The following is a 16,055-nucleotide window of genomic DNA, read 5'->3' as shown; positions in this document are numbered from 1 at the left end:
GAATCTCACGAATATGCCTATTTGCCTCGTTTGTCCTGCAAATCCACACTAAAAAAAGTATCACGGGTCTACACCTCCTACGTGAAATTGATTTAGCGTGGTACTCCCTTAATTCAAATTTTAACCGCGAAATAGTGGTACATTTGGGTTCACATAAGATTCAAAAGGACGGAGATTGCCACCCAATTAGGCGAAATTTCGACAAAATTTATTCTCCAGAATTTTGCTTATTGTACGCTCTCCGCCAAAAATTGAGCTTCACTTATCGACACTGGCGAGGAATGAAGAAGTCAGAATGGGGAAATTTGTACGGATGGATAAGCCTCTTATCTGTGATATCCGAAGTAACGAAGAAAACTATGAAAAAACATGATTCTATTTACAATGTGAATTTTATGATTATCAAGTTTTCCGTCATTACCGATTTTCCCTCGGTGGCGAATAATTTTGTCACTTTTCTCCTCCCCTTTGATCCCGCGAGGTGGATTCTTCTTGTAATTTCTTTAATAGCGATGTGCACTTTGGTTCTTATTTCTGTTTCTTCATGAGGTAGCTGGATTTACCGGTCGACCTTGGAGACTACATTGGGGACAAAGTTTTCCACTTGAGCGCCATCCTATTGGGGCAAAGTGGGAGTGATGACGTAACAAAAATATTTGCAAACCGGCATTTCGCTGTGATAGGCTGAACCGTCAGGTTTTTCGGGTGTTACATTCTCATGGCAAATTTGTACCAAGGGTCGATATTTTCTTCCTTAACGGTTCCCGAACACGCTAAATAATGATGTATACAACCACTTGAGGAAAACGAAATTGTGGAAAATTTGCTCAACCTTGATGATATATTGCTATAATGAAGTATAAAAAATAGTCAATTAGCTTGTACAAAATTTATTTTACACAGTCTTGGACAAATTTTATTCAAAAGTTTAGTTATCATGATTTTACTCAATGTTGTAAAAACTTTGCATAAATTCCTGAGTAATTGTTGTACAACATTGGGGAAGTATTGACCAACTCAGTTGGCTGTTTAACGCTCATTCAATCTGGGGAGAATTTACTCATTAAGAGAGCAAAATCATACCACACATTGAGCAAAATTCAGTCAAATGTTGTGGTGGTTCAGCCCGTGCGGCGGTCTTTGTCAGTTGGAAGCACGAGACCAACAGAACCAGTCAAAAAGAATTAATTTTGCCATTTTGAGTTGCAAAATTAAATTTACGCCAAAATGGGTGATTTTGTTGAAAAAGTTCTCGAGATTGCAGGGCTGGTGGAACTCATCGCAACATTCAAAGGTAAAACTTAATTGTAAATCAGTATTAATTAATTTAATAATATTTTTTTTTCAATCTTGCAGATCAAGACGTGGACGAAAATGTGCTTCGCAAACTGCCAGATTGCCAAGTCGGATCGCTTGAAGAGCGTCTTTTAGCTGATATCGTTCCATCAATTGGACGGAGGCTAAAAATTATTAATGCAATCAGGGAAGTCGCCGCCGTAAGTACCCTTCAAAATAAACGACTGTTTAATTGTAGCATTTGCAAATCAAATTTCCAAGAATTCAATACATTTTGGAATCATTTAATAAGTTTTCACGAAATTAGTAAAGGAACGGCTAGAATTAATTGTCCTTTGTGTTCTACAATTTTTACTAGCACCGAGACACTTAAAAATCATGTAAAACTCTTTTGTCCAAAGAATAGAAGTAGATCAGTAAATTCAAATCTAGCTATACGTCAGGATATTTCTCAAATTACTGAAGAGGAAATTGGACCTAATTTGTTGGCAGATATTACTACAGACTATAAATTAGCTTTTGTCAAAACACTACAAATGTCGGGTTCAATTTCATTAGTAAAGTCAGCTGAAATTTTATCATCTGCAAATTCTCTAGTAAATAGCATTGTCGATATTGCTAAAAATTTTGTTAATAATACCACTGAGAAAGATGATTTGCTAATTAAGCTGAGTACACTAAAAGATCCTTTTCATAACTCAAACTGCTCTCAATATTTAATTGAGAAGAGTTTGAAAGATCAAAAAATTTATAGTGAGGCAACCGAAATTAAACTTGGGTCACATTTTAAATTCGATGTGGCAGCTGGGTCGGTAATAGAAAAGTTTGATTTCATGTATTATTTTGATTTGCGGAAAAGCTTGCCAATAATATTGTCTCATTATAAACTTGTATGTAATTTTGTGTTAGACGACAGTAATAATTTCAATCTTTTCTTAAATTTTAAATCTGGAAAATACTTTAGAAAATTGGACGGAAATCCCCTTTGCTTGCAAATTTACTACGACGATATAGAAATTTGCAATCCACTTGGTGCCAAGGCTAAATACATAAGTTGGCAATGTTTTATTTTATAATTGCAAACTTTCCACCTCACTTCAAATCTCAGTTGTCAACCATTTTTCCTCTTTTAATTGTAAAGTCAAAATTATTGAAGGAATATGGTATCAACAACATATTGAAACCAATGGTCGATGAATTTAAAAAATTGTCTGTAATTAATCCACAAGATATTTTGTTAGAGTTGCCATTCACACACGTAGTTTTGCTCCAAGTTTGTGGCGACAATTTAGGCCTACATTCCCTACTGGGATACACGGAAGGGTTTAATGCTAATTACAGGTGTAGATTTTGTAAAGGTAACAAGCATTTTACCCAAAACGCTGTGGAGGAAGAGATATCACTACGTCGGAATATTGCTAATTATAGCTCGGATTTGGTGCTTGGCGACATTTCTTTAACCGGGATACGAGAGGGGTCAATTTTAAATGAAATTTCCTATTTTCATGTCACTGAAAATTATGCCCCAGATATTATGCATGATTTTTTTGAAGGAATATGCATAATTGAGTTAAAATTAGCATTGGACTATCTGATAAAGACCAAGAAAATTACTCTGCAACAAATTAATCATCAGATTTCTACCTGTTTCAAAAAGAATAGTCATAAAGTAAACAAATTTCCTGAAATAAGTCAACAATTTATTTGTGATGAAAAGAAATCTTGTTTCTCTGCATCAGAAATGAACAACTTTTTTCTTGTATTTCCGGCAATTTTTTTGGCTTATTTTGACGATGACAAAATGCTAAATTTAATTTTGAAATTAAGAAGAATTATACGAATTATTATGGCACCGTTAATTTCCCGTGAAGGTGTATCACTTTTGCGATATTTAATTTCTGATCACCACCAGCTCTATATTAATTTGACTGGTAATAATCTAACTCCAAAATTTCACCACATTTTACACTACCCTCACGCAATTGAGCAGCTGGGTCCGTTAAAAAATTTTTGGTGCATGAGATTGGAAGCAAAGCATGGCTTCAGCAAAATTGTGGGGAAAAATTCTTACAACTTCAAAAATATAGCAAAATCTGTGGCAAAACGGTTATCTTTGAATATGGCATTTTCCATTAATTCTTCGAAAGGTGACGGAATTATGCAAATTAAGTTTGGTGGAGGAGTTAGAATAAGGTTGGATGAATTAAAAGGAAATTTTGACTTTTCATTACTAAATATAGGTAGCGAGGAAATAATTTTATCAATCGAGTTTGTAAGTGCGAAAGGTACAATAATTTCTCGTCATAAATATTTCATTCTAGGGAGTAATGAGAATCAGCTTCAATTCTGCCAAGTTCAACTTTGTTTTGTGCACGATGATCAAGTTTATATTTGTGTTTCTCCAATTACTTGCGTGGAATTGCTTCACAATTCTTATCTCTTTAAAGTAACTGGTAAAAAAACGGCAATAATAATTAAACCTGAATTATTAGATTTGGAGCACCCGTTGATTGTGGCAAATACGAGCTCGGAGTATGACGTAATATGTTGCCCGATAGAATTAGTTTAGATTAATTTTAGCATAAATTAATTTTAATTTAATTTTAGGATTAAATTAATTTTGTTGTTTAGCTTTTTTTGTACAATAATAGAAATCCAGTGAACAGCAGCTGGAAAATATGTACAAATTAGTGCTGGTAAGAAAGGCATCTTATATGTTTCATATATTGTAATTTTGTAATATAGTATGGTGATATTGGTTGTTTCTATTTTTAGATTAATAATGAAGAAACATGCTCACAATCCAATAACAATTTTGAGCAAGAATCTATTTGCTCCGTAAACATTTCTGAGGTCGATAAATGTTTGTCACTGTCAGATCAGTTATTTGTGAGTAACGAAGTAACAATTTGGATGGTCACATAATTTTAATTAGTTAATTAAGTTCGTGTATTTTCAGAATGTTAAAGAAATTATAGTCCAATCAGATCGTGAAAAAGGTACGGCCAAAGGACAGGAAATGTTGCAACTAATTATTAGCCAAGGGATGGCGTCGTTCCAAGTCAAAAGTTTAATTAAGAGGCGCACAGTGAATTATCTCATCAGAAACTATTCCAACTAGTAAGTGTCTACATACATTTATGTTAAAATTGATTCTTTAGTTAGTAGGTATAGTAATTTATTTTATTTATAGTCCACCTCGCCATGTTAAGAAAAATCTAGCTGAGTGCATCTCCTCACAATTGTTTGGGCACCTCGCCGAACAGCAGCAGATTGATATTAAAGTAAAACCAAATTATATTTATCTATAACATAATTTGTATGAATATTAAAATATATTTTTTGCAGAGCTTATTCTACAGTGACGCCAAGTCAATTGACACAGAGGAAATGGACCAGAAAGGGCGAATCATTTACAAAAATATTCCAGCGACAGGATTGATCGAGGACCGATTAAAATACTTGCGGAATAAAAACTGTATTTCAATTCGGAAGAAGCCAAGAGTCCTCGACTCTATTACTAATGGTAAATTTAACATCAAACTAAAATTGTTGTATACCTTTTTGTTATAAATAATAATCCAAATATTTGACAGATCCTACTGTTGAGGAATACGAAATGAAATCCTGGCTGTCTAACTCAAAATCACCTGCATCTCAGGTGCTGCAATACATGAAGGACACCTTTAATTTGCGAAGTCTAGAATTAAAAAATACAACCAATTTGAGTAACACTTTACAAGAGTGGCCACATCTTCTTGAGACATCTGGTGTGGTAAGTATAATATGGATAATAGAAATAAAATAATAAATGGTTAGCTTTGAAAGTTAGCATTGATATTGCTCCTTTAAAATTCCTTAGATTGACCAGGACTTTGAAAGATTGAATCCCGGGAAATCGGAAATTATGCTAAGGAAGTGGCCTAGCATCGCCAAACAAATTTGCGAATTCGCCGAGAGGTCTCAAACCAAAGCAATAGCTGAGTCAGGAATTAAAAAAATGTTTTCAACATTATCATTGGGTAAGTGTCAGAGCTGTTAGATAATTAATATTTGCAATAATATATATTTATACAGTTAATCAATTAATTATTTAGATGAGATTACAATTGCTGCATTTGTGATGTTGCCGTATCTGACCTCGACATCAGCTTATAAGAAGAGAGGAGCAAAGAAAGTCAAAATATCAGCTGCGGCGGCTGCTGACTTTTTTATTCAATTTGTATCTGTAAGTGCAATATTGTTTAATATGTATAACATGAAGCAAAATTTGTATCATTTTCTTAAATACGCGTTTGTTTGACTCAATTCAGAAAACTTTTGATTTGGAGTCGTTCAAAGCCAATGAATCGGAGCGACGTCAACCGTTTGTTGTTTGTGTTGGAGATTTGGCAAACCTTATAATTAAGGATGTTTACGTTATGCTTGAGCGAAAATTAATTAAGTCGCCGACGATAATTTCTGCCGTAGATTTATGTTTTAAGTTGTTCCATGTTTTAAAACTTAAGTTCCCCGATGAATGTTACCCGGTCTGGTCTTTCTTTGATCACACGGTCTACCAGATAAACGAAATTGTATCTCCACCTGCATCAGTATTAGCTTTAGGATCTCATATTATTGTTTAATTAATTTTGCATGTATGTGTAATAATTAGTTACAATTTAAATTGTGTTCATGTATTTAAATTTATCAGTATTCGTTTTTGTATAAGATTGAATATTTAATTCGGAATAAAAACACTAAAAAAATAATTAATCAGACGTTGTTGAAGTTTAATTCAATATTATGCTAAAATTCATCCAATTAATTGCATAAATAATTTGCAAGTGAGTTGAGCATAATTCATTCAAGCATTTGAGTAAACTTTTGTCAGCAAGTTGATTAAAATTTGCCCAATTCAATAGTAGAGAACGCTCATTATAGTTGATCAAATTTTACTCAACATTGGTCAAAATGAATCACTCAAGTGGCTTGAGGAAAATTTAACCAAGACTTGTTTCCATCACTTTTTTCCTCAGGGTTGATCAAAATATTACTCAAGGTTGGGCAAAATTTGTACATTTTTTCTTAGTGTGAACTACCGAAAATACCCGTCACGATGGCTGAGCTGCTATCCTCCCAAATATCCGTCTTAGCCTAATGAAAGCCGAGTGGCATAACGTTCCCTCGCAGAGTAGAACCTCAAGGTCAGTCCTTAAGAGTATCATAATCCCTGAATTAAAAGTGGCCATGGCGGGAAATTTGGCGAATCAAAAGGCCCTTGATGCAATCGACAAACGACTAATTTCCCTAGAAATAGGGAATGGCTGGAGTGTCATGCTTATCCGAAATATTTTTAATCTTTACCCAATCAACCAGTTCGAAACAAGGAGAACTTTTGCATTGATGGATGGCATCTTCAATCTAAAATATATGTGATACTCAAAAAGGTGAGAAATATGACTCGACACTTAGTGACATTCATTGTTAACACCGACCAAAGAATAAGTGAAGTCGTCGTCGTCGTCGTCGTCGTCGTTGAAGCTATACAAATGAAATTGGCAAAAACGTTACGAGGTACATATATTTTGCAAAAACCCAAAATGCAAGAAAACTTCGGTAAATCGGTTTCACGGACCGGATAATTTGTTACAACATGACAAAAAAATGAGAAAACACTCGGCCAAGTGGGCGACGATTTATTGTCGTAGAAGGATAACTCGAATGATGGAACGATTTTGGAAGAAATTCGAGAATCTATGAATATATTATCGCCTTTTATCACTTCTAGTTCCGTGTCACCTGGCTGTCACCAGGCTTACAGTCCTGTTTAAAATCAGGTATACCATAGGCAAGAATTTGGGCCAATTCGTTAGCGAAATGACCCTCATTGTTATAACAGCAAACCTCGTAAGAGAAACCCATTTTGGTTTAAACTCGACATTTTAATGAGTATTGTATAACAATTAACCACCCACTCAGCATTGGATCGATTGTCTTGAACCCAAATTAATCCCCGGAGCCCCCTTGGTTGAAAACCGAATAAAATTCATTCCACACTCATTCGACAATTAGGTAGAACCCATAAAGTGGGGTAAAATCTGCATAAAATCCTGAATTTTTATAAAAAGCTAATTTGTCAGTCATACTTTCGTGGGTGTCAAGCTCAAAATTTTAACAAGGAATGACAATTTTTTATGTGGACTAATCGCCCCAGATTTTAGTTGTTCCGAATAGGTATGCAATTTAGGAATTTGCAAAATTTCAAGTGAAATTTAAGAATCGGAAGGAATTTAGTGGAGAACATTTTTGTCTTTGGGAGCAATGCGAATTCTTGGGTGACGTGTGAAAGGCAGAGAATTTCGCTTTGGATAAATATACCCGTTTCTTGTGGAAGCATTGATTTAATAAAGTATAGACTATTGATACCTGTCTTATCACGAGGACCGTGTGGCAGGCTTAATTAAGTGTTCAAGTTATTCTTAGATCGAGGCATGAGTTAAACACTGTTTACTAAACAGTGTTGCACGTGGTGAAAATCAAATGTACCAGGAAGGAAGAAAAATTGGGAAATTCGATTTGTCAATTTTTCAAAAATTGTGACTTTCGATATTTCAATACTATAATTTAAATCCTGTACTCAATGAGCATATTGAGAAATCAGTACAAATTTATGTACCAAACAAACACTGCCGGTGTCAATACTTTGATTACAATGTTGATTCTGAGTTATTATGCAATGACGGACGGAAAGATTTCATTACGACTCGGAATCAACATTATCACCAAGGCGGTTAAGTAAGTCGTATATTGACACCGGCGGATAAAATGTTCACTGTAAAAAAAATTGAATGAAATTGCCACTATTGAGTACAATTTACCCCGCCAAAGTTAAAATTTACTCAAGGTTGAGCAAAAATCTTTCAAAGTTGTATAAATTTTAACCTTTATTGGGTAACATTTACTCAATAGTTGACTTGGTGGCAATTTCACTCAAAATTGAGTAACTTTTACTCAGTTTTTTAGAGTGTTATTTTGAGTGTATCTCCAAATGTCCGCAACTCGAAATTCACTATCCTATTTAAACTCTACGTTGAAATATTGAAAAATGGAATTTCCCAATTTTTCCCGCCTTCCTGGTAGATTTGATTTTCACCACGTGCAACACTGTTTACCCCATGCCTCGATCTAAGAATAACTTTAACATTTGATTAAGGCTGCCACGCGCTCCTCATGCATGATAAGACAGGTATCGATAATCTATACTTTATTAAATCAATGCCTCCTCAAGAAACGCGTATGTATTTATCCAAAGCGAAATTCTCCACCTTTCACACGTCACCTAAGAGTTCGCATTGACAAAAATGTTCTCCGCTAAATTCCTTCCGATTCTTAAATTTCACTTGAAGTTTTGCAAATTTTTAAATTGCATACCTTTTCAGTACAAGGAAAATCTGGGGCGATTAGTCCCAATCAAAAATGGTCCTTCCTTGTTAAAATTTAAGCTCCACTGCGTCCTCTCCGCCCTGTATTGTGGCGCGATGGGGGCAAACATTTGCTTTGGGAGGTTGAGCACGACGGAAAAATTGCAAGGTTCCATATTCCTTATGACATATTTAATCTGCGCCGTGTCCCGGTGGAACTACGGGCTCAGTCCGGGACCAATCCGGGTCATCAACTCCTTCCTTCTGTATGACGCTGGGCCGTTGAAAGGTTCGGAAAATAGAGCTTTTATAATTTATGTCGCATAATTGGGATGGCATTCATATGTATGCATACTAGACGATTCGCAGATATTTATGTAAGAAGTTTGGCTTTATTTCGTAAAATATAAATAGTTTTCTCAAAATTATATAAAAAAAGAATAAATGTAGACTCTAGAAAAAATCGAGCTAAATTTACTCAATTTTAAGTGAAATTGCAACCAAGACAAGTATTGAGTAAAATTTACCCAATAATAGTAAAAATTTATGCAACTTTGACAGATTTTTGCGCAACCTTGAGTAAATTTTAACTTTGGCGGGGTAAATTGTACTCAATAGTTGTCTTGGTGGTAATTTTACTCAACTTTTTTTACAGTGTAGAAATAATACTTTTTAAATGAAAACCAATTTCTCAAATATCTCAAATAAATTGTTTGTTTTGGATGATAAATAATTACGAAATTAGTTCCAAAACTATTTTTGTCGCAAAGTTTTTGTGGCAAATTTTTCAGGGGAGGTTTCAGAATTTTTGCAGAGGTCTACGAAAATAAGGGTAAAGAATTACTTTTCTATTCGTAACAAGATTGGATGAATTACGTAAAATAAATGTATTTTCTTAACCAGAAGAAAACATCAATGGAGAAATAAAACGTGTTTCTCTTTAATATCGCAAAATTGTTTCTTACACTCTTATGAAAATCAGCAAAACGCGGTATTGATATGTGACTCTACGGCCTTGGTCATGATTTGGTAATAAATCAAAAAAATTAATACCATATGGTACAAAATTTAATACTACCTAGTAATAAAATGATTACCACGTGGTATTATTTCATTACCGAATCTATACCAGCGTAGTAAAATCGGATAATACCAGAGCGGTAGAGTCACATATCAATACCGCTCATTTTTTTTAAATACCCAATTTCTAAGAGTGTACGAAAATAATTGCAATGCTTTACCGACCGCAGATCTCCTCCATATTTCCATGCAATCTGGGGTCGTCAAAATAATGAGGATGTTCATCTGGCTAATGGAGTTTTCAATTTGTGTCATCCCAATCCTACAACTTGTCCTGTTGACCTTTGCCCCTTGCACTGCCCCCTTCATCCTCTCTATGATTCCGAACTGTAGGGAGGGAAGTATTCCTGGATTTCAGGTGGGAATCCACCTTTTCGAAAGCTGGATGGGGTATCACACCATGTACTCCGGGGCGACCTGGTTGTGCTACGTTTTACTTGGCGGGATAACTGGATTTCTGGAATATCTTAAGATTATGGAGACGTTAGTAAGTTGATTTGATTCATCCATACTGAAATCACACTGTGGTTTTAATGGGATCTCTGTGATTTTGTGATTACATCACAAATAGTTAAAAATAGCAGAATATGATAATCATATTAAATCACGGTGTGATGACTACAAAAATCCCAAACTGTGATAATACAAAACAAGCAGAGTGTGATTATTACTCTAAATTACAGCCATTAATTATTACACAGAAATAAATATAGTACTGATTGTCACACTCAGAACCAGGATTTACACGGGGATCTGGACAACCTATGCTTTACAATACATGTTAAAGCCACTTTGGAAATTAGCTTCGTGGTGATTTTATACATGCATGTATACTGTAATGCTATATTTGTGTATCGTGTAGGGTAAGTTACTTTCTACTTAAGGTTAGGTCGGATATACTTTTTGGAACCTACGGATTATACGTACCTCCATATTTTATTATTACACAATTCGAATGTTCAAGTAACCCTTAAACGCATCGGTTTATGTGTAGGTGATATAATATTTTAAGTAATGCGTAGTTCACGACATATTTGTGCACACCACGGTATGCTTCGAATATCAAGGATGGCCTAAATAGGAATGTTCCAGTACAGGTATCCTTTACAAAAATCAGCTTCAAATAAAGACATTATCACACGAACAAAGTATTAGATTGATACTATTTTTCTACAATATAAATAATACAAATAACCTCGAAATGTTCGCCAAATCAATACTTGTCGTCACCATGGTCTCTACAGTAAAATCGGAGCCATACTCTCTGTCCCTTGTCGACGCCCGTGTATCTCATTTACTGGAAAATATAACCCATTGTGATCTACAAATTGTGCATGATGGAACGGATTTTGGAAATCACAATATTCCTGTGAAAGTCATATGGATCCCAGCATATCTGAATCAAACACTATACAATCCGTCATCTCCAGCTATTAATATCTTATCATCTCGAACCTCTCAGCATAAATTTAGTCTCTTTCTGCCAAAGGTACTAATTGAAACTAAATTCGTAAGCGAGTTTGAAAAATCCTCAAGTCTAGCATGGTGGCTTTCGATTGCAGTACTCACCCATTTGTATTACGTTGTTACTGAATTTGTCCTGCTTCCTACTATAGGGAAGGTTAGAAAAAGGTTTCACCAATATGGTAACATGTTTATAATTGTTGTTGCGGCCAAGCAGAAGCAGGATTTAAATCACCTCCTGCCATTGGCCGATCTTTCACCATTCTCTAATTCGTACACGCTAGTTGCATCATATCTCGCTAGTGATAACCGTACACACGAGATTTGTGGCATTCCACAAAGCATAATACTTAATGGTGCAACTTGGGCAGATTGCCGTATAATAATTGACTGGGATGAACGATTAGATATTGTTGCAAAGTGGTCAAATCAATGGTTACTATCTACACCGAAACTCAGCTGGGAGCCTAACAATAAGTTTGATATACGACAGCCGACCAAGAATAAAATAAATCCTTTCGATCGAAAAGAAAACTACACAATGCAGGACTTGATAGCTTCAATATTGTCAGATGCTAATGTCACAGCGAAACACATTTTGGCGAACATGCCACCATCACAAATTCCTACGCTAGAATTTAGTTACAAGCTTGGCAACGAAGATTTCATTTATTTTGAAATGTTTGAAATCATTCACCAAGCCTTGCCCTTTACTGCAGTGATAACGAGAACTACTGGGTTCCAGTATCTTTCATGCTACAGGGAACGTTACCAAACCTTTGAAATTTATATTTCCCCTTTTCGACCCGAGCTATGGTTGACATTGCTGATAACTTTGGTTCATGTAATTGCATTGACGTGGCATTGACACATATTTTACAAAAATTTCATTTTGTGCGTGAATTTTCTTGTTGGCAACCATGTTTGAAGAGGGGGGCCACGTGCGTAAGGTAGTTGAGCAAAATAGATATTTCCGCCTAATTTTTGGCTTAATATGTTTAATGTCTGTTATTCTTACAAACTGTTATACTGGGTTGATGATTACTGAACTAAATGCTCCACAACGATCGTCGGTACCAAAGACTTTCAAGCATCTAGTCTGCAACAAATTGTCCCTAAATGAAACAGACATTTTGCTTAATAAACACAGTGGGGGACGCCTCACGGCACGCGTATTAAGTTAATACGCTGCCAAACCGTGAGACCCTTGTTTTAAAATGTTATTCCGTCCATCTTTGCACGTAAGTACGAGGAAATGCCAATAAATAATTCGAATATTGTATCGTCTCAAGTAATCTCAACAATGAGAACCACTTGTTTAATTTCACAACTTAAAAATTGGACAGGCAACTTTTAGTACATTCTGTATGCAACAAAAGCATTTACCAGGCCTCATTTCGCGTGGAATTTGCTTTTTGGCATTTTTATGCATTTTATGTACCTTTATACGCCATGCATGCCCACTAAGGGTATCATTTCGAATTCACATCGTTTAGTAACGTTCGCAAAAAATAAGGTTCGCAAACATTTTGACCTGAAAATTCATTTACGAACGTGCACATCTCCAAGGCTAGTACTTATTTAAGCCTAGTACTCACGAGGGACTTTTCACGTGAAAAACGGCTTTTGCTTAAATTCCGCTCAAGCTTAGCTCATGTGGTACTGAGCTCTTCGAGCTAAACTTGAGCGAAATTTTCCATTCGAGCAGTTTCCGCTCATCTTTAGCTCAAAGTTTGAGTGAAATCGAGGGTATTCCTTCGCGTGAAATATGCGTGGAAAGTGACTCGCGCCCCTCGGAGTTCAAAATGAGAAGGCGGAGCAATCTCAAAATCTCATTTCAACCTGATGACGCATGTTATTAAGGCGGTTAATTTGAAAATGGGGCAAAGTGCAACCTATTTTTCAGCTTAAACAACCTGAGTACCTACGAGTGAAAATTGAGTGAAATATGTCTGGAAAAGTGGTGTTTTCTGTCCGCTCACACATTTCGCTCGAGCGATGGATTTAACAGATTTTAAGCAAGTCGTCATTTCGCGTGAAAATTCGTCCTGAGTACTAGGCTTTAGTTCGCAACATATATTTCACTCATGCTGGGTTATTTATCCTATTTGGACAGCAATGAAAATCGACCAAATTCTGCACTGGAAGATTTTTTTGAATTTTTGAAATATTATTCTGGACCTGTATTTGCTGGGCATCAATAAAACGTTTTGTTGACCAAATTTGGTTAAAAATGACCAAGAAATTGTCTTCAGAAGTCGAACGTCTAATAAACCACTTTTCCGAAGGGAAATTGTCCCAAATTGAAATTGTGGATAAGTTTAAATTAACCGAATATCGTGTTTCCCCTTCCACAGGATTCAGGTAACTTAATTCCGTTGGAATTAAAACACAAAATAAATTACCGGGACTACCATCGACTTTCAAGTTTCATCGCCCAGGAAAGGTATCGCTCACCGTTTTCCGAAAAATCGACGCTCAGGCTAGACGAGAAAATCCTACAACCCAAACTCAAAGTAGAAAAGGTGTTAAAATATCTCACCTGCATGTGACAAGCGTCATTAATAACAAACTTAAAAAAAAGTACAAAAGTTCAAACGTTTTTTGACTTAATCTCGAAAATCTTTCGAGAAATGACCCAGCATTTACATGTTGGGTCGGCCACTCCTTTGGATTTTTTATTGGTTTCAATTACTAAGACTAACGTTTAATCTCAGGCGTGTTTTAGTTTTGAGGGCTGTTTCGGAAACCTTTTTGACGAGGAGGTGATGATGTTTACAATCGAAAATACAGGAAAAGCAATGAATTCGTTGAAACGGCGAGATAGACTGGGTAGCTACAGGTCTAACATGTTGAACATGTTGCACAAACAAAACAAATGCACCAACGCCGACTGATGTTTTTGGGTCAGTTTCAATTGCTGTCCAAATAGGATAAGTAACCTTCCGAATGGAGGATTTTGAAATGGGAAAAGTCCATAAATCTTTTCGAAGCTTTGACTTTTGAAATTTTTGAAATTTCTCATTTCAGACTTCGATCAAATTTTAAGAACTTTGTCATTCGCGAAGTAGTGTCTTCACTTCGTCGCTACGTAAAAAATTAGGGAGAGGAAATTATCTAAAAATTGAACTTTGGCCTCCAAAGTTCAATTTTTAGCTAATTTTCTCTCCCTTTTCCCTCCACGGGGTGAAAAACAGGGCGGACGTGTGAACTTTAACCCCCAATATTTTTCTTCAAAGGGGTCATTCAACGGAATGATAAGCGCTATGTGATTCTTAATTTTTGGCTCGATTTCTTGATATAACTCGTTACTCAATCCCGGTGTAGCTTGAGAAAGGGTTCCATTATAAGTTTTTTTTCCGAATTTCAAAAAACGCTCGATTTAATTCAAACGTAACCAAGTCAAAATTCAATTTTGGAAACTTTAGGGGGTGTGGCCAAGTGAGGATTCAGAATACATGTACCTTATGGGGTCTCAGACCACTCCCTTAATAAGACATTTGGTATAATATTTGGCCACTGCCTTTAACTTACATACCCTCTTGACATATTCGAGTAAAAAATGTTGTGAGGTACCGCTTGAGCCAGTTCGAGTATAACTAATCCAGCTGATATCAATTTTTAGAATACAACTGGTTCGCTAGACAAATTGTTGCTAAATGGAAATTTTGTAAATAATTCGGAATTTTGTTATTCACGACTAAACCTCGAATTTAGTTAGCGCTACAAACGTACTATTAAATTAGACACGTTATGCACACGTTAGGTGTAACCATAGTTTGCTAACTTTGGTTTGTTCCTAATACACAAATGAACATTGTTAAAATGAATCTGTTGAGCATACCGTCTAATTCGGAATTTTGTAAAAAAAACGAAATTCTGTTACTAATCCGTCAACTTTAATTTACTCGAAAGTTAGAAAATATGTCAAAAAGTCGTTTATTATTCAAGAATGAGAAAAAAACTTTTTGAGAAAAAACGCCCATACACGTGTACGCTAATTTTTTATTTCATTCGACACATCCAAGAGCGTTTTTAGTTTTGTGACAACTCTGCACACACCATGTACCGGTATTGTCGAAGTTAGTCAAATACATAATTTTCTATATTTATGTTTAATATATTTCTAGAATATTTACTGCTAGTGGCTGCATCATTAAAGGATATGAATATGTTAAATATGTACATATATGATGAATACGAAGGTGCATAGATACTTATTAAGAAATTGACGCTGCGAATATTATGCAGTGATAGTTTCTCGATTACTTATTAATATTGTGAACGAAAATTGCATGTAGACCATGAATCATAGCCCATATTACATAGGTATTTATCCTACCTATTTACATATTTATACATGTAGGATTCTCGTTCTGAATGTACATAATCCCAAATTCAGTCATTACTTTTTGTGCCATTTTTTTGCACCATCTCCTAGTCATACTTTGAACTTTCTAGCTATGTACATACATGCTATTTATACAATTGATATGATACCCTATTAAACAATTCTGTCCACGACTCGATTCAATATATTCGTAACTATACAAGTTACGTAAACGAATTTTATTCAAGTTTAAGATCAATGATTGATTAATCAATCAATCATTGATTTTCCAAGTAGAGTGCGAGAGGGGAAAAAATAATGCGTCATCGATTAAAATTATTACAGGTGGATTTGTTTCTTTTTATGCATCCGTCATGGGTTTACAAGTGATTTGGTCTTCTCGTCTCATCCACCCGGGGCATTTCATGTAACTGAGTCCACCACAAGTGGAAAATGCTTGTTACAAAAATCCTCTAAATTCT

At 35.3% G+C, this 16,055-nt stretch overlaps 1 protein-coding gene across 1 annotated transcript; it reads left to right on the top strand.

Annotated features, from left to right (window-relative positions):
- The first annotated feature begins 932 nt into the window (after window positions 1–932).
- On the top strand, window positions 933–6,318 carry LOC118439064. The gene is made up of 12 exons (XM_035860089.1): window positions 933–1,294; window positions 1,357–1,530; window positions 3,789–3,835; window positions 3,948–3,992; window positions 4,072–4,185; window positions 4,256–4,416; window positions 4,490–4,580; window positions 4,645–4,822; window positions 4,893–5,071; window positions 5,159–5,318; window positions 5,394–5,524; window positions 5,610–6,318. Exons 1-12 carry the CDS (start codon window positions 1,228–1,230, stop codon window positions 5,919–5,921), a joined length of 1,659 nt encoding a protein of 552 aa, XP_035715982.1. The 5' UTR covers window positions 933–1,227; the 3' UTR covers window positions 5,922–6,318.
- The last annotated feature ends 9,737 nt before the right edge of the window (window positions 6,319–16,055 follow it).

Source organism: Folsomia candida, unplaced genomic scaffold, assembly GCF_002217175.1.
Source record: "Folsomia candida strain VU population unplaced genomic scaffold, ASM221717v1 Fcan01_Sc030, whole genome shotgun sequence".
NCBI classification, from domain to species: Eukaryota; Metazoa; Arthropoda; class Collembola; order Entomobryomorpha; family Isotomidae; genus Folsomia; species Folsomia candida.
This window is presented reverse-complemented; position numbering and strand designations above follow the sequence as displayed.